This window comes from Notothenia coriiceps, unplaced genomic scaffold (assembly GCF_000735185.1).
Source record: "Notothenia coriiceps isolate Sejong01 unplaced genomic scaffold, NC01 NC01_scaffold00025911, whole genome shotgun sequence".
In the NCBI taxonomy this organism is placed as follows: Eukaryota; Metazoa; Chordata; class Actinopteri; order Perciformes; family Nototheniidae; genus Notothenia; species Notothenia coriiceps.
In genome coordinates, this window is record NW_011358612.1 from 26,030 (window position 1) to 46,442 (window position 20,413).

The 20,413-nt window shown below is 38.6% G+C and overlaps 2 protein-coding genes across 2 annotated transcripts; both read right to left on the reverse strand.

The window, feature by feature from the left end:
* Window positions 1–1,508: 1,508 nt before the first annotated feature.
* tmem201 (transmembrane protein 201) lies at window positions 1,509–14,473 on the reverse strand. The gene is made up of 11 exons (XM_010783859.1): window positions 14,241–14,473; window positions 13,513–13,633; window positions 13,229–13,417; window positions 12,952–13,131; window positions 11,268–11,632; window positions 10,974–11,174; window positions 6,944–7,164; window positions 6,080–6,142; window positions 4,171–4,461; window positions 3,844–3,972; window positions 1,509–3,200 (listed from the first exon to the last, which is right to left on the reverse strand). The coding sequence occupies exons 1-11, from the start codon at window positions 14,348–14,350 to the stop codon at window positions 3,103–3,105; spliced, it is 1,968 nt and encodes a 655-aa protein (XP_010782161.1). The 5' UTR covers window positions 14,351–14,473; the 3' UTR covers window positions 1,509–3,102.
* A 2,573-nt stretch (window positions 14,474–17,046) lies between these two features.
* foxl2l (forkhead box L2-like) lies at window positions 17,047–18,075 on the reverse strand. The gene has a single exon (XM_010783860.1). The coding sequence runs from the start codon at window positions 18,073–18,075 to the stop codon at window positions 17,290–17,292; it is 786 nt and encodes a 261-aa protein (XP_010782162.1). The 3' UTR covers window positions 17,047–17,289.
* Between the last annotated feature and the right edge of the window lie 2,338 nt (window positions 18,076–20,413).

Sequence of the window (20,413 nt, forward strand, 5' to 3'; positions counted from 1 at the left end):
ACGCATACGCAGTTTGCCCTTTAAAGGTCAACTCAAAGAATGGTTGAGAAACAAACAGACGTGCAATCACAGCTAAATGCATTTTAATACAGGGGTATCTCCTCTTGAACTTTATGTAGCACTTTTATCTTTTCTTGCACTTTATATGTCGTAGCTGCTATATTGTACTGCCATGTGGTAAATACTCGTGTATGCTGTTCTTGCTCTTTTGCACTTTTTGCATATCATGTATTTTGTTTTTGCTATGTTTGTAAAATGTAATTTTCTTAAATGTTTTATGTGAGGGACTGCAGATGGAAATGAGCTCAAAGCTAAATCTGGCAATGTTTTAAGTGTTCATTACTGTGCATTCTCCCTGCCAAATAAATGATTAAATAAAAAAATAAAAATATTGAAATAGCCAAATATTACAATCCCAAATTAGAAATCCTTCATCCAAGGTTGAGTTAAAGATATCTCCCCTTGAGAGGGACAAAGTATTTAAGAACAGTCACACGGAATATACCTTTTTCATTTTGGAAGCGTCACAATAAGGCTTTAATTGAACGAGAGGGTGTAAAGGGCATCAAGCTAAAGTAACAGTTAATGGCCAGATTCCATTATCAAAAGTTTGAATGATTTTAGTTAATCGATAGGACGGTCATATGGCTCATGAAGTCAGCAAAAATATTAGTTTCCTTCAGATCTTTGTAAAAAATGTTTACCAGAAAGCTTAAATGTTTTAGTTTTCCACCCAGTTGATGTGATCAGATTGAAAATATACTATATATATTGATGGCCATTTTGTGTTAACTGTCATGTGACAACTTGCACAAATAGGATTGTTCAGCAAAAACGTACACTTGCATTCTTATTTCATACCCGCCGAATACAAACATTTCCCAGCGTAACATTTATACATTTGATTGTGATGTGTTTGGAAAGCTTAGAGATGTGATGGAGGACATTTGTTGGCACAAATATGTAAGAATATGTTAGTGCACCCCTGTGCTATATCTACAAAAGCCTGTTTTAGGAATACACATAGTCCCTTCCTTATCAGCGGTCATACTCAGTCCATCATTACTAAGGCAACATTTAAGATGTTTGTCTCCTCTCAATGTAAACTCAATAATGCCAACTCTCAGTATAAAAGTGTCATAGTGGATTGTTCAACAAAGACACATAAATGTTAACAAAAAAGATGCTAGTTTTTGCAGATTAAGCTGACAGATTTAATTTTCGCTTATTGTATAGAAAACAGATGTATATACCTGGATAAAGAGTAGACACTTTATTTAAAAAAAGTATGGGTTAAGATGAAACACGCCAATTTTGTTCCTTACATTCACACAGAAAAACGATTTGCTCTGATGAACACAGTGGAATAACAACCATTTGATGCATGAGTAAGAGCACAGGTGTATATTTCTTCAAAACGGAAAACCTTGGTATTGACTTAATAGTAATGTGAAGTCCAGACGAAAAAAGTACTTTAATTACTTTTTAAATAAAAACTCCAAAATAAATTAATTTTATATTTTACTGAAAACAATCCTCATTCAGGAAAGTTCAAACTTGTTGACAAAATATTTACATTTCAACATGAACATGATCTTCCAATGAATGAGCCTCCTTTAGAGAGGAATACGTACGCCGGGTTACACATTCAATACAAATGCACTAGTCTCCATACAGCATGTGAACAGGTTAATACCTTTCAACAACAATTATTCAGTATAAAAGTTGTCTAATGATAGGTTTCTGAGTAATTTAGAGGTCTTTCAGTAGCACGTTTAAGTTTTCTCAGAAACTTAATTTTACATTTGTTACATACATTTTTACTTTGGTTCAAGATAAATTCAGAACACTTTTAATGACCTCAAAGTGTCTAAGAAAATCCACAAAACTCACCAAAAAAAGGATTCCTCTCATGTATTCAACAATACAATTACTTTAAGGAGGAAATAAACAAGATACAAATCTTTACATGTCCAAAATGTACAACTTTGTGTAGCTCAAGTTCAACATAAACACAACAAACATCTGCGCTCTTCAGCTTTAAGAGAACAATTTCAAGTCACATAAATACAACCATCAATCCACAAAATGCGGAAAACAATTCAGAAAACAAACAAGTGCAAATGCATTCCAAATTATTATATAGGTAAGTTTGAAATTCTGCATAAATTAGTTCACAGCTCAGGAGTAAACTCGTATGCAAACATCATGTAAATGTGATCTATTTTTTATAGATGAGATTTTTAATATAAAGACATTGCACTTGGCCAGAGGAGTTTTGCCCCTAACAAACTACCCTCTGAAATGAGAATCTTTAAAAAAATAAAATACAAAATTGTTCGGTGAAAGGTAACCATTTTAGTGAATGATCGAGACATGCATCACTTTATGTATGAGATATAAAATCAACATTATTTGTAAAAATGTTGACTGTAAAACAAAAACATAAGGTCACCCCTCTTTTCTAGCTGAATATGCATATATAGAAACTAACACCAGTGCTGTGAAGTAATGACATACAAAAAAAAATGTGTTCTAAATCTAAAACTGTAATTTTACACCAAACAAACGTTACATGCTGCTTAATGTTTCATATGTAGCTATTGTACTGGACCAGAAATGTAATTGAGTTGGGAGAGGTAATGCAGTCATTACAGTTCACAATAAGTAGGTAAGACATGACCCTCTGTGTTTAAGCAGCATCAACTCAACAGTACATGTTTAACTCAATGCACAGTATCAGTGCAAGAATTGAGCCTTTTAAAATCAATAACACATGCACCTGCATTCATGTAAGAGGAGCATTGACAAACCAAAAAACAAGCCCAGATCAAAAATAATAAGAATTATAAGCAGTCATTAGTCATAAATTAAAAGGCATAATATCTGATTTCGCCACAATTTTCTCGTAACTGAATGGGAGTTACGCTGTTGACAATCTGTCAGCTGACATCTGTATTTTCCTTAAGCACCAGCAGACAATAGGTAGCTGTCAGAGATCTAATGTTTTCTGGCATCACTGACCTACCTCCTGGTCCACAGACACACCAGGGCTGTCAGAAGCTAGAGGGTGACTCACGAGAGCACAGAGCCATCAGCAGCTCATCTCCAGTTGAGGTAGATGTAGACTGAGGCAAACACCAGGTTGGAGGTCAGGCTCACCATCAGGAGCCCAGGCCAGATCAGACGCCTAATGAAACCTGGAGAAGTCACAGTGAAAGTTAATACATCATAATGATGATGATTCCAATTAAATGAGTGTCTTTTATACAGGTTTATTGTCAGCTAATGCTTTTACTTTCGTGTCAACAGTTTTCAGGCAGTTTAAAGTGAATTATATGTGGGTAGGACCATTAAGAGAGCAGTTTTGTTACAATTATATATTTGGACGGTTAACTTAGAGAGAAACTGAAGTTTGGGCACCACCTGGTGGCTACAGTTGGTCATTGGCACATGTGTTTTATTGTCGTTTTCAAAAATATTGTTAGGCTCTTGTGTAAAATAAAAGGATCAAAATATAGCAGAACATGAGACATGTATCAATTATTTGATTAGAAGTAAATACAATGCATTCAGGAAGTATTCAGACCCCTTAACTCATTCACATTATGCTGAAGCCTTATACTTAAATGATTGAAATAAATCTTTCCTCATCAATCTTCATTCACTACTCCATCATGCAGCAAGACGGGATTTATTATTAGAAAATGTATTCAAAAGAAAAAAATGAAGTACTGACATCAGTATGTCATTAATTTAGTCGGACATCCAGTTAGACAATAGCCATGAAACCAGGATTAAATGATGGTTTACGGCCAGCCATGTTTAAATCAGACTGCTGACCTTTGGAAGGAGCGCCGTTCTCAGGTCCCTGTGTGGTCGTCCCAACAATGCATGTAGAGGAATCAGAGGAACTGCCCTGCTTCTCTTCCTCTTCAATCACACTGCCGTCCCTAAACAGAGAACTCAGATCTGCAAAGCAATAGATAAAACCGCAAATATATTAATACACTTTAAATATATTCACTCCGCAAAGAGATTAAACTGTATGTAGGTTTTGATATTGTTGGCCATCTGGTGGTTATATCATGAATGTATGGTAGACAGCACAGCATTGAGATAAATCGCTAATGCAAGGAACATTTCCCTTTTAACTCAAGCTGTACTTACCATTTTGGCTTTGAAAGGGAGATACGTCAGGGGATAAACAGCCACTGTAAATGGAAGAGGCCGAATTGAAATGGAAATGTGAAGAAGACACAGAGGGGGACATGAGGGTGGCTTCTTGCTCCCCTGAGAAAAGCCGGAGTTTTCGACCGCTGATGTTGAGACGGGCGGGGCTGATGAGGGGGCGCCGGAGTCTGGCAGAACCTGAACTGGACGTAACTGACCCGGCGACCGAGGGAGCTGGAGAGGGGCCCGGGGAGGATGGACGGCTCCCGGATATCAGTGAGAAGTAGTCTGTGCCAAAAAAAGACAGCGAGAAATGTCAATGAAGTGTTCTGAAAGGGTAAGGAAATGGGTCAAATGCAGTGTTGAGGAGAAATCACAAAAGGTGGTCGAACTATTTTTTTTTCCTATGAAGGTTGATACCCGAGTGAAATTACCTAGAAGTATCTAATTTAAGGAGCTGTTTAAATTCTCCGAAAGCTAAGGACAGGTGCTTAACCCTTCTCTTGCGTTTCGGGTAAAAAATGACCAAATTACTTTTGTTTTAATCATAAATATTGTGTTTTTCATCCAATTGCCTCAATACCTTATGTTATCCTCCACACTAGGCCTCTGAACATAATACACTTGATGATCACCACTTGCATTGAATTTTTTGTGATTTATTCAACAGTGAAACACCCTTGATGTTTTCAGAATTGACCGCCATATAAAATGAAAGGGTTTGAGTGTATTATGTTAATCCTGCAGATGGAAAAAACAAACACACACATGCACACTACGGGAACCTCTCCCTTTCCCACGCCGTATGATACAATGGATCATACCTTCTCACAGGTGCAAGCTCTGTGACCCTAGAGAAACACAAACCTCTCACTTTCTCGCGCTAAATGCGTCTCCCTTACTGGATCTCAGTTGTATTTGTGGCTTGCTCACATTTGACTCATTGACACAATGAGCAGGCGACCGATTAGGTGATTTTCTGTACGAGGGGCTCTGGACACGTTTTTTGAACCAGATGAAGGATGAGGCCCCTGAGATAGAGGAGCCTGAGGTGACATTCCACAATTTTGCATTGCCAACTGTGTGTGTGTGTGTGTGTGTGTGTGTGTGTGTGTGTGTGTGTGTGTGTGTGTCACACACGGTATATTTCTCTTTCAATACATGTTCATTGAGGAAAACAGTATCAGTGTCTTATTTTATATTCATCACAGTGAGTGCTGAACTTGATGGGCCCACCGGTGGGTCCGGACCATGACATGAAACACTGGCTTGCTTGTATCAAATCAATACATCCCATACATCATTGGAACGGGAAGAATCTCAGCTACAACACTAACTGAAGCATTTCCATCTCCAGTAAACACAGCCTACATGGCAAGAATTTTTATAATATACAGTTATGTAAAATAAGCACTATCTTTTAACTTACTGCCAAACATAACATTAAATTCACCCCTGGTGTCATTCTGTCTGTCACCCCTTGATTCTACTTGCTTTGACTGTTCAAATGAGATGTCAACCATCAAAATTGGACAAGGGGTTCCAGAGATATCACTGTGCAAAACACACCGGTCAATTTTGACCGAAAATAGCATGGGAAGGGGCCAGGGGGTATGACCTAACGCAAGAGAAGGGTTACACACTTACTTTATTGTCTCCTTTAGCACAGGTTATAATAGACTTTTACTTTACTTTACCAAAGGAAAGGAGATGATGGCATCCAAAAATAACTTTTCGTGATACACACCATTTGGCCATCAATAACAAAACCATTGCATGGTGTAGGTAGTCTGAATTTCTTAGCACAACTAATTCCTTATGTCTCCTTCAAATCTTTGCTTGAACACATGACGACAAGAGACGTAATTATTTTGACTATTGGACTGCAGCACAGGAGGTTTAGTACCTGAGGGTGGGGAGTCTTTGTAATGTGAGGCTGGTCTGCTTCCACTGAACAGGTAACCAGAATCTGAAAATAAAAAAACATATACAATCATACTTTTCATCACAACCAGTAACCAGGGCTTTCCTTAAAGCAGAAGAAACACAATTTAAACCAAGAGAAGCTAATGTTGTATTTTTACTTAAGATAAAGCAGCAAATAGTCAAAACTGAGGTGCTGCACGACAGTTTCTTCTGCTTAATAAATAACAAATGAGAATCAATTATCCAAGGTGCTGAAGACTAGGTCATGTCGAGCATTTATTGAATTAACATTTCAGCTGTGCATTGAAAGCTTTAACTTCAGTAGGTGTAGCATCATGGTACTCATGAACAATGTTAAATGCACATTCTTATACAATTATATCTTAAAATGGATCTAAATTGACGGCAGATAAATTGACCAGTCTTTAATATCAGCCTAAATTAACTCATTGCATGTATATATGTATATGCTTGCAGGTTGGCCACTTAGTTATGTTTGGAAACAGTAGCGTGACCCAATTGTATGCCAAGTAGCAGAAACTGAAAGTAAAGCTACTGAATCGTATCAATCTAGATCTTGTCTGCATGCAAAGCAGCACATTGCAAGAAGCAGCTCAAGATCAAACACGTCTGAGCAGATATGGGGAGCCACGCAACAAGAACTTTAGGCAGAAGTGAACCGAGTACTGCTGAAGACCCCTTCACTGATTTTTTGTTTGTTTTGAGACCACAAATGAATGACGTACAAATTACCAAAATCACACAAGTCCCAACTAGAGATTATGCTAAGCATCAAGCATTTCGTTTTGAATCCGTCTTCTAAAAGTGTATGGAATAATGTTACCTGTCCTGGTGAGGGGAGGGATGGTGCCGAGGCTGAGGGCTCTGCTGAGGCGCCCCGGCAGAGAGGAGGGGGACGCCTTGCGCTCGCGAGGACTCTGTTGGCGGTTGAGGAGCTTGGAGAAGTTGGGCGGCAGGGTTGGGACGAATGACTCCACCAGCTCCGGAGAGAGCAGAGGAGGCTGGCTGCTGAAGGGGGGGGCTGCAGAGCTGCCTGCAAGGTATCTGCAACACAAGAGCAACGGTCTACTACCAAATTACAACAAAACTGCTTTGATGCTAAATAAAAAGCCTAGTTATACACTTGTGTATTTTTCCAAATAAGGACCCCACAAAGACAATTAAAATAGTGCTTTATAGAAAATTCCCCTTTTGTGATTTCTTGTGTAAAGTAATCAGGAAATTAGATTTATCATCAATGTACCAATTCAATTCTAAGATCTGAATAACAAAACTGGTAAAGTCTGCAATCAAATCAGTGGAGAAACTGTGTACCCCACATCTCTGTTATCCATTCAATGCGACCACTTTATAAGCACTGAAATGCTACTGCAGCTGCCGGACCACATGCAGCAGCTGATGGCTTCTTCAAAACAACAGCTCCAGGACAAATGCTGCCCAGCAATACAGACCAACTCGCTTTCATTTCCACAACACACAATCAGTGGCCCATACATGTTGTCTCTCAAAAGTCCTCCTTAACAGTAGGCATGGCGAACGTTAAGTTGATGTTTCCCTTTGATTCCAATGTTGTGTAATTAAGCTACTCTGCAAACAAATTGGAAACATATACATGTGGACAGGGAGTTTGTGTTGAAAACAAACAGAGAAGACTTATCCTTTCAGCAGATGTTTATTACGTTCCATGTACAGTGTGCATTTATAGTATACAACGTCTTCAAACTGGAGCCTTACATTAAATGACAGAAAGACGTCCACTCTTAGCATATAGGCACCAAAAACATGGTACGTTTCATTGGGTGGTGCATGTATGTTGCAGGAAACTATCGTCATGGACGGACCTCAATATCTGAGGCTACTAAACATTATATAATCGCATAGTAAGCGATTCAATTGAGATATAGTTAATTAGCTTATTTAGGCTTTGGATTAAACTGGCAAATTATTGCTTTGAGTGTCAAGTTCCAAGATTTGGGTTAAATAACCTTTTATCTCTTAAGCTTTGAGTACTGAGTTAGTGTTTCTGCAACACACACAATGCTTAAACATTTAGGTAGTATACATACTGGATATTCATAGTGAAACAGTGCAGTAAAAACATGACATTCACACCAACAAAAATGAGCTCTGAAGCTATCACTGGTCAACCATCACCACATGTTCATGGCAATGGTTTAATGCTACACTAGAGCTTGGCAGTTTAAATGTATGATTAACATAAATGTTTGATGCAACGATTCTAAAGCTAAATGCACGACATTAATGAAGGTTAACACTCTTATCAAGCAGATACAATAATTCACTAAAAACCACACACAAATAGCCAAATACTCAGACTCACTTCAAATACTATATATTATGCATATCATAGCATGACAAACATGCACAATGAAAATGTACAGCGTACACAAACTTCTAGCACAGCATGTAAAACTTTGGCAAAGACAATACATCTTACCATACATAAACAAAAAAGGTTAAAACATCTTACTTTGAAAACACACACATACACTTGAGTGTCATTGCACATCTTTCATTGGTAAAAAAAAAAGAAAAGAAGAAAGGTGTTTGTCCTACATAAGTAACGAGACCTTTTTGGTTATCTTGAAGACGGAATAAAGCATGGCGTGTTGGAGTTGCTACAGATTAAATGTTATCTTTGTCAAGAGTTTAACATGCAGTTTGTCACATAACACAGCTTATATAAAAGGTAAAAAGGAAACAGAGTACATATGGTATGATGAAATAGCCATCACTTTCAAAACACCTTCAAGAATAGTGAGTTGTACAACTAATAGCGGAGACGATACTTTCCCCATAACCTACAAAGATGTCTTAAAATGTGCAGCACTTTTATTCTAAAACTAAAAAAATGTAAGCTTTGATACTACTACCACCATATGGCTTGGGTTTGAGAACATAACTCCAACTAAAGGACAGCACCACATGCAATCCAAACCCCACAGATACCGTACAAAACTCACCAAATGCAATTTATAAACACTTTCAGCAGCTATTAGCTTGAAAATCCTTTTCACATTACTGTCATATAAATACATTTTTCCTTCACTTAATACATTCTAAACAAGTACAATAAAAAAAAACTATAAAAGGAAAAATTAGCAAGAGCCAAAATGTTAGAGCATGCTACTAGTAGTCCATCAGTGTTTTAAATACATCAACATGCAAAGTTATTAAGGGAAGTGCTAAAAATAAATCTAATAATATTTGTTGCTGATGGCAACGACGCATTTTCTAATTTAAACTTAAAACTATTAAAAGAGTCTACTTCTATTGTACACACATTAAATGTTTGTGCGTTCAAGCACTGTCACAAAGGCTGCCGGACATTACCATTTGGACATGATCACCTACAGCAAATACCAAAACAAGCACCTGCCTGATCAATGGTCATCTTGAGGCACTAGTTTTTAAGCAATAGCTTTCAGCACATAGGAGAGTAACAGGAGACTATTTTAAACACAGTATATGTGGGTATAACTGGTTTAAAGTGAAAAAGACTGCGCAATTTAAGAAAAAAAACGGATTAAGGGATATTACAGCAATGGGACGAGCGCATCGAAACAACAAGACTTTCAAACTCATAGCAGCGTTCTTGGGACTGCCTTTTCCTTGCAGGAAAATGGCTAGATTTTCAAATTGCAATATGCAAATGAACCTGACGCTATCATAATGGTGAATTCCCATCGTTAATAAAAAAACGGTTACATTTACTAATCAAGATTTGTAAAATGTTTACCAACTGGATGAAAATGCAACGGCAGCCTTTATAGGAATAAATCCTGCTCAGCCTTAAAACTAATTGTTGTTGCAGCACTGATGTTGGAAGAGATTCCCAACAAACAACAGTTATAAATAAAAGTGGCTTCAAAGGACATACGATGAACACTTTCTGAAATGTCCAGGGCCATTCTTTGTTCAGAAATTGTAGATGACGTGGCGCAACACAGAAGGGAAGAGATTATTCAAAATAGTTATTGAACATGGCCTGCAGTGTATCGCAAACTAGTACTTCATGCAATGAGCTGTTTAGTATTATAAAGTAATGATTTTCAATTCCACCGCTTCACCAGAGTTAAAAAATTTGTGAGTACATTCAAAATGCTTTCAAACATTCTAACAGTGTAAAATACATTGCTAAGTTTAGTTGTTCAGAGCTTAACGTTAAAATAGCTAAATCGTTATGATTGGCTTAATAAGATATAGTCACAAATGCACATATGTTATAGTTAATAAGGAATTACAAAAAGCAGTTAATACACACAATTCATTTGAGAGATTTTGGTACAATTTTCCCAAAAACACTTTCTGCAAAATCAGCACAAGATGAAAACATATAATACTCTTTAAGTGTTTTTTTCTTCAAAACCCTTAATTCTCTATTTTGATTACATTTTTCAAACAAGACTAGTCCGTTTCTCTCATTGAAACATTTTAACAATGAGAAAGTCAACATTAGTTAAACCAGAGATTGAGAATTGTGAACAGTTCATATCATACCATCTTGTTTTAGTGTAACAAATTCCTTTACAACTAAATTAATTTCAGCCTGTGCTTGAGGGTGAGGTTTTGATGCCATTGAGCAAGAATCTCTGATTCTAGTTTCCATAATGGGCCACACACACCCTATGCTTTTAGTTTGCCATTCACGTCATAACCTCACAGTCATTTGCACATTGCAATAAAAAAGTTGTTCCTTTACTGAACATTAAGAGATAATAGATTTTGGCTTCATCCTGGTTCTAAAAAACACCAACAATTATTGGAAAGAGGGCTCTTTACAAAAATCTATGTTTTAAACACAATGAAATAATTACTGCTCAGATTCTGACCTTCGATATCTGGCTCTCCTTGGACCCAGTGGCTTGCGCGTTGCCACAGCAGCAGCAAAGCTGACTAGGCAACAGAGGCAGACGGTGCCGAGCTTGGCTGTTTCCGTCCAGCCGGAGGCATCAGTAAGGTAGATCTCTGCCAGGTGGAGGCATAGGATGAGGAACCAGAGCACAGACGCCACAGCATCAATTCTCCTCAACCTGAAAAAGCAGCAACATATTTTTTGCCAAAGAAATAAACATGTCTGAGATTACTTTTCTTGAAAGGAAAATAAAGAAGCGAGAACTGCTTACCTCACAGGTCCTGCTAAGAAGATAGCAGTGAGACACGTCAACAGGCCAACACAGACTATAGCCAGCTGGTTGTTCTTTCCATGCTGCCACACCAGCTTGGCCTTATCTATGGCCTCATCTGGGAGCAGCTCCAGCAGATCCTGCCACAAGGGCACGCCTCCACTGCTGTCATTGTTGGGGGCAGATTCATTGTTGGGCGTAGGCTTCGGAGGAATAGCCCCACCACTTAATATCTGTGGGTCTCCAAGTGATGTATGCTGGTATGGCAAGGCACACAAAGATGTAGCGACTAGGAAAGCACATATGAAGAAGGTAAGGGCCCGTAACAGTATGACCTTCATGGGACAGGACACAGCATGGGAGCTCTGCGGGAGAGAGGACATTTTTTCAGTTAGAATCATGACATTTCACAACGTATGACTATCAACAAAGACGAATGTTGACATATTTTAATAAGAGCAGGCAGCTATTCCTGGTGGAGGGTTTAGCCAATACAAGTTTTCACTTTCACACAAGACTAAGGGCCTTTCTCATTTCTCTAATTCCCCTCCTCCTATCCTCGTGTCTTAGTCCCGCCCATAGGAGATGCGACCGGAGGAATCGAAGAGGGGAGCCGAGGAGAGAGGACGGGAAGCAGCAGGCAGTTAGAGAAATGAGAAATCCTCTCCTCTGAGCAGTCATTTTAAAGAGACATCCATTAACGATGACAGGAGGCACAGCCCTCTGTCTGATGGACAGGACTGTGTTCATGATGACTTATATATTTACTTTTAATTAATTCACAGTGCGATATAATGACTATAACAATAACGACTCTTTTAAACATCACTATTGCCGGAAATACATTCGCTGAGAACCCATCAGTGTATCCTCGATTATAGCTCCTCCAGAGAGCCTCCTTGATGCTCGATCCTTGAAGTGCATTTAGAGAAATTAGATGTCCTTCAATATGGAGCGCTGAAATCCATTTCCGGGTCACTACCGGAGGACCGAGGATTCGAGGAGGGGAAATTAGAGAAATAAGAAAGGCCCTAAATCTTTGGTTGATTCCAATTAAAAACACTGAATATGCCAATTGTTTTGACACAGGTGGTTCTTTATAACTGGTGTTACAGAGCTGGTTGACAACTGGCTGTGTTAGCCCAGGTTTATCAGTTCAGGTTTGGGCAAATGCGCGTTTTTAAATTACAAACCAAGCTCATGCAATATAAACTGATCGTAAGTAGATTTATTTATTATGAGATAGTTAAGCGTACTTATTGGGGTTACAATAAGTAACAAAGTGAGATCAATTCACGTATACAGCAAACATTTTTTGCAGTTTCTGCTTACCAAAATTAAGTGAAAACTTAAGAAATGTTAAGCTTAAAGAGCGTTTAGTTTTTGTGGAAAATACAAAATTAAACAATGTGAGGACACATTTTCTTTATTACTATCACCTCAGTGAATATATAAAGATTTGACCATCAGATGTTCTAGAGAACGACAGTTAAAAAGTAATTGATTTAATAATTGGACAGAATTTATATACAGGTTGTTCATTGGTATGTAGCACTTGTGTGACCAACTGTTTTTACATATCTGGTATAATGACATTTTGTTGAAATGTACACACTGCACAGCTTAAGCTAACCCATCAAGCCTTACTTTGATCCATGTTAATGCATCGTTTGATTGCACTGACCTTTACAAAGCCCTTGTCGGTTTCTCCGCTGCGTCGAAGAGGATGGTTGAGGAGCACGGTTCGAAGGTGACGGTTTTGAAATTTGATGTAGTACTCCACAGCTGTCTGACATGGCTTGCATAACTTATACGTCTGCTCCAGGTGGTGCTTGTAGGCTTCAATTTCCTCATCGTAGTTATCCTACAAATACAAAATAATAAATGTAGTGTTTACAGATGTCAGTCATAGTAACCATAAAGACAGTGTTGCAGTGAATAGGGGAGAAAAAAGTACTTACATCATTCCTTGGGATAAATGAGGCCAACTGTTTGATGACAAATGTCTGGTTCTTATTGCACTTCCTGCACAGGAGCATCTGACTGCTGACCGACTGCTGAGTCTTCGGTGTTGAGGGAAGGCTACCAGATACTCCATGGTTCAGATTCTCCATAAACTGAGCTGGTATGGGTTTGTTGTAATCCCCATTCTGAGAACAAGAGGGCAACACACATTTTACAACACAGGCCAAAAAGTATCTTCTGCAATAAATTATTAATTATGTTTTTTTTTTTTAAAACGTACCTCCTGAAAGCCATTGTATTGGTCGCAGTTTGGACAGTCCCAGCAGTTTCTGTTCCCAAAGGGTACCACATAGTTCTGGTTACAGAACCAGCAGTTCACATCTGCATGGGTCGGCTTCTTTCTGTAAATAAGAGGTATGGTTATTAAACGATGCACCATGACACTGTTAATAAAACCGGTTGATGTTTTTGAAGAGTTGTCCCACAGTGGCACACTACATGGTGTTTTCAGGGTGGTTCGATTATTCCCCAGTATCACTATGATATTGAAAAGGTATACTCATTGTCTTATAAACTGAGTAAGTGGAGTACGCGTCAAAGTTCATGTTAATCTAATTGGAAGTGATTGACATGCAAACGTGTGTAAAGCCATGATGTTATAAATGTGAAGTAATTGTGTCCACATTGAATTAATGTCACAAATACACCCAAAAACTAGAAAAATGTGTGTGTCCAAAGAACATCAGTAAAAGTCACTGTGTATCCAAACGTTAGAGCGGCACATAACTGCCTGGCTTCAAGTGATCTTTAATTAGCACAACTGCTAGCAAAGTTAGTGTTCATGCTAACGAAGATAAACAGACTCCTCTTGGGATATTGGAAACCTATTTATATATGTTATTGTTTCTCGAAGGTACATTTAAAAACTATGCAACATGGTGTGCTTACGTCTTCGAACATAAGCGGGAATCAAGGTAAAAACACACAAGTTAAGAGCCTTCAAGTTACCTGGTGGCTAGTTTGTATATCAGCGCTCCAACGGCGACAGACGCCGTAGCTCCTACTCCACTGTACATGAATTCCGGATATTCCAGCAGAAGCTGGGTAAAAGCCTCCATTTCCACCAAATATGCAGAAGTAAGCCGTTTAACAAAACACGAGAAATGTAACTTATGTGTTCGGTACCGCAAAACACGGCGCGAGAGCGCACGCGGCAAGCGATCCCCTTTTGTCAACGCCCATGTGCCGGAAACGGAATCTGCGTCACTGCCCGGACGAGTTCCAATAGTGTTATCAATTCCTTCATGTCGACTTTTACAGCCACTCATTACTGAACTATTACACACGTCTTATTGGGTGTATACGATTTGGGTTGTTATAAGAGTCTGTATTTGTTAAAACCAAAACAATCACACTTATGTTTGGTTACAAAAACCGCGTATTTCAGTTGAGGGTGAGTATGATAGTGTTGGAATGAGTGATGGGACCGTTTCTATGTTTTTCCCTCGAAGCCTTGTACTGTGCTGTAACCTTTATTTATAAAACGGACAAGTCAAATCAAGCAATCTGATTGGTTCTTAGCCGTGATATACTGAGCGTATACCACGGTAGAATTGTAAGTTACCTTTCACAACAAGTCAGTATCCCTCCGCGTCTGAGAAAAACAGTATACCGTTGGGCTGTTTCATACTGGAACAAGAAAGCAGCGGAGAAGTAACGGGACAGAAGCTGGGCAGAAGCCCTCCTTTTTGACGCAGCGGTCCAGACATAGACATCAAACGGCAAAACATATTCAGTGTGCAGTTCCTTTGGCATTAGGGCAGGGATATCTAGATACTTTTGAAGGTTTAACATAATTAATTGTGCTACTTTTAAAGCAAGCAACGATGTTTTCAAATCTGTAATCAAAGAGGTCCGCAAAAACGCTATCGACCAATCAGATTGCTTGATTTGACTTGTCAGTTTTATAAATATATTTAAATTTCTTCCGTTACGAAACAAACTTACAAAGCATAAAATGGAAACATTTAAGATTAATTTCGACCTCCGGGGGGGGTCTTACTTATGGAGGAGTGGATTGAGCAGTGCCTATCTCCAGAAAAAAAAAGCACCTAAACTACGACATGCAGAGCTACGTGAAGAGCAGGTAGACCAACTGGAAAAGTAGCACCATTCAAAAGCTTTCTGATGCGGGTCTTGAAACAAAGCAGAGAAATTATGACCGTTAGTGGCCACAGGTGCGAAAGCTCTCTCCAGAGCTACTGGAAGCCCAATCTCGGGGACCAGAGAAAGTGGAGCAATATTCTCGCCATGCCAAGCAACAGCCTCGAACAACCTCAACCTATACAAGTGACCACGTAAGCCATGCTACTGATGCTGGACAGTTTTTCAGTGGATGCACAATAAACAGCAACATACACATTAATGTAAATAAACAGCCAAATAATGGATCAACGCTCTCTGTCTAATATGTTCGCTTGCTGTTAGTGTTGTTGCATAGCAACCACCTTTTGTGCAGAAGGCAACGGAGGGACTATTTTATTTTGAACATCATTATTTACTAATAAAAACTATTTAAATTAGAGTGTGTATTTTTCTTTCATATTGCCACACTTGGTAACCGTTTTATAAAAGCAATAGCTCACTTCAGGCCGTGATATATGCTCATTATATCACAGCTAAGGGGGTTGTCGACCCTCCGCTTCGCGTCGGGCCGAACCACGCCCCTTAGCTGTGATATAATGAGCATATACCACGGCCTGTTGTGAGCTATTGCTTAAATATACAGCCTATGGCTGTAACCTGTTTCTACATTTTGATTTCGGTCTTTCAAATCATAATAACCTCCTTAATATTACTTACTTATTTGGTTGCATCCTTACACGTATCACGTATTATGCCTACATTCATTCAGGCAGTCTACTGTAAAATGTCGAGGAAGGCGACTGGCTACTACTGGCTAGTTGCTAATTTACTGCAACTTTCATACTTTACTCCTCCACAATTTAGAATCAAATATTGAACTTCTACTCCATTGCATGTGCTGTAGAACGTTAGTAACTATTGCCGTTGCAAATATTATATTATATATTGTATTATTATATTAAACATTAAATATTAGGACTATAATATTAACTATAATCTACAAATTAATGTATGTTTATAGGTTCATCTGAGACAAAAGTAGTTATGTAACTTAAGGAGTAATAACCCAATTACTCAGTGATAAGTAATTGTACTTAAATTGCTTTAGTTTAAGGTGACCTGACCTAAGTAAGTTCGATGCTTACTATTTTCACTTTTATTTGTTACGATTTTTTTGAATGCATGGCTTTTATAAGAGTATAGCCTATTTCCAGTAGATTTGCTACTTATCACTGGTTATAGCAAGACATGTTTAGTATACAATTAGTTTTATCATTTAATCAAAGCTTATGTTGTGAGATGCATCAGTTTAAGTAATAGGCTATCTGACGCTTACACAAAAGGCCTTTCTCTAAAAACTGTTAACTTGAAGTTAAATGTGCATAATAATAAAAAGGAGTAAGTCAGTCAATAAGGGTATTTAATGCAAAAATAACATTTTATTTGAACAAACATGATGTATTTTTACATCAAGCAAACATTCACAATTGAATAAGAAAACTGATCAGTGCTTTGGTGTCACCAATTTTGCATAGCAGCTTGGAGCATTGGATGACCCAAGAATAAATAAATAACACAAAATATAAAATGTAAAGGCCTATAAAAAATGTTTGCATATTACAAGTGTAAAAATATAAAAACACAATTTGATTTGGTTGCTTCATAGATCTCTAGCTTAAGAAGCATAAACTAAACTTCTTCCTGCAATTTACACTTGACCTGTGCCATTTGAGAAGCAATGCGATTAGACAATACTTCCTTGGCATTTGAAACTGTGGTCTACCGAAGAAAACTTAACCAGCTTTTTAACAATGAATACACCGGATAACTTCACCTTATAAACGAATGGCAGTCCAACTGAAATGGTGAAACAGATAAACCTCAATGAACTGGCGGTCAATAACTGCGAACCCTACTGGTCAAATGAATAAGCAAGCGGAACCTCCGTTTGCCGTGCATAGGTGCTGAGCTGCTGGTACGCCACCGACACGGTGCCTCCGCCGGGGCTCAGCGGCTGGGTCACTCCTCCGTAGGGAAAGGCGTTGTGGGGCACCAGCACCGGTGTGTGGCGGTGGTATGAGCCGTAGGGAGAGTGATGGAAGTGTGAGGGAGAGCAGTATGAACTCACGGGGCCGCTGGGGGGCACGCTACGGGGGTGAGTGATGACCTGGGGCGCCTGGTATCCGGCCGGCTGGGGCAGGCTCCAGGAGCTGCTCACATAAGGCAGGTAGAGCGGCTCGGGAAATTCCACGGAGTTCCCGGTCAGGTAAGGCACACTCGGAGGTCTGTAGGGTCTCCTCACCCTCCTCCGCCTCCGGTAGTTCCCCTGGTCAAACATGTCCTCAAATGCGGGGTCAAGCATCCAATAGTTCCCTTTCCTGTCCCCTCCGTTCTCCCTGGGTATCTTGACGAAACACTCGTTGAGAGATAAGTTATGTCTTATGCTATTTTGCCACCCTTTTTTGTTCTTCTCATAGTAGGGGAACTTGGAGATGATGTAGTCGTATATCCCGCTGAGCGTCTGTCTCTTGTCGTGGCCTTCCTTGATGGCCATGGCAATGAGAGCAACGTATGAATACGGAGGTTTCTCCTGCTGGCCGGTCTCCTCCTCACATTTGGGCTCAGGCAGGGGCGAGTTGGAGCTGATGTCCAGGAGCTGCACTCCCTGGTCGGCGGGTGATTCCTTCTCTGCATCCATGGCTCAGGTATCCGCGTGTGCGTCCTGCTGCTGGCAAAAATCTGTGATCAGCTAAGCAAGGCAGCGCTATGATTGTGTCTGCAGGTGCACATATACTCCTCCCACAGGTACAAAGCACCACAGTTTCTTTCATCTCGCTGGGTTTCTCACATTGTTTTTGCTACTTTATGAGTCTACTGTGCAGTTTGTTTAGGTTGAAACAGGGGTCACAGGGATGTGTTATCAAAATGGTCAACATATTCCCACGCTGGAGTGAGGCGATCAAAGAGCAGGTGCCCTGTGTCTTTAAATACATTGTGTTAGATGTTAACTCTTGTCTTTGGATCAAAGCATGTTGATTAACACATTTATTAAACATGTTATGTTCAGTTCATGCATAAGATCATCTCTGCACAAATTGGCTCCCAGTCCCAGCTAAACTAAGATATTACAAATAATGATTATTTTAAATAATGATTATTTGGATATAGTGTTATACTGTATAACCTATCCAAAGCCAGTAGTCAGTCTGTTCTTGCAATTATTTTTTCCAATTATTATCTATGAGTATTTATATTTATATTTTAGTTAGTTTTTATTTCGTCAAGGAGATTCACCTCTTTCATAAAATAAATATGTATGAAATTGGCAACACATAAACATACTCTATGACAAGTAAAAGTCCTACTTTAAAAAAAAATGTTTCTTGATTTAAAAAGCACCAAAAGTAAAAATACTTAATACAGAATTATGCATCTTTGATTAATGTATGTTAGTGGATCATATCAATATCCCTTTAATGTTATATCTGATAAGGGTGAAACACATTTTATTGAGCCTACTTCATATACTTCTTGGTCATCATGTGTATTTCAATTAAGTATGCTTATCTTAGCCTACAATAATTCATCATACTTTAAATTTGTTTTATTTTGTGTTATTAATGACAATACGCAGAGCAACTCAAATGATTTAATAAATAAAGTGCAGCAAAAAGTTCAATAACTGCCTCTGAATTGTATTAAAGTTCAAGTACCTTGTACTCGTAGTTAAAAACAATACTAAATTATTATGGGGTGGCAGTATCTCACTCTGTGGAGACTTGGATTGGGAGCAATTAGTGTTGCTTGTAACTCCCACACATTATAGCTGCACAGTGCTCGTAGTATGGGTAAAATGCAGGGCTTTTTTTCAGTCAGAATATATGTGAAATTGGAAAGTCGATCCGATTTGAATCCTTTTTGTCTTCTTACAGTATTTACTATCCACCCATATACTGTAGTGCTTTTTGTCACTGCTTTATGCCTTTAATTATTTACGACACTTAGCTGTACAGAGAAGTATTGAGTCTTGCAGCATACCACCCACATACAGTGAGGCATGAACAGCAGGCCTGTCCGCTGAGCGTGGCAGATAATGATCACCTGCTCTCAGCAGACAGTCTGTCTCCCCTGTACTGATAGGGAGACACAGATCTCAAAAAAGGGAGCAACAAGTGGAAAGACAACTATGTCTTTGGCAAGGAAGGCATTTTAGGTTGGCCATTGTTATTACTGTCAGGGTACAGAGCTTTACTGAATATCTTTAAAATAAATGCTTAAGGAGATCCTCGTTTCATTAAATAAATAATAATTCTCTGGATTCCAATGGAGGGACAACAAACTTGGATTAGCTTTAATGAACAGAAAAACATGCAAAATACAAGAGGATATTCAGAAATACATAAAGGTGCAACCTCTTAGTTTAACCACAGAAAGGACAATCCAGTGTTAACTGTTAAACAACAATGCTACAGAAATACTTTGCTTCTAGTGATATGTTTTTACTAGTGTGTCCATTATGAACAAGTTCTTTGTTTATTGAGAATGGTTAAAAATCCTTAAAAATATGGTTAGCAACATAACATACAATAGATTTGACAAGTGATCAGACCTAATGTGTTCCCTTCCAATGAACACACAGTTTGGCCTGAAAAGTTAGGAATTGTTGCACTTTGTTTTTTAAGGTCATAGTAAACGAAAGACACCCAAGACAAATTAATTCCAGGATAGGTACAGTCTGCAATGTACAGGTTGTTATGATCTGCGTCCTCTGACAGCAACCTCCAAACAAAATAACAGTAGGAGGACAACATAATTACAAGAGAGTGGAATGTAGCACTTATAAGAGTACTAAAATATCAATGTGTGACAGATACATGATCCTAATCTCTATTTCACATGGCTAAAGTAATACCCTGTACATAAAAAACAAAGATCACATATTAACAAAATCCTTATGTTTTGGGTCTTTTCTTCTAAAAAAATATAGGCTTCATAGCCACATATATTCAAGGAGTCCTATTTCCTAATCGCAGAGG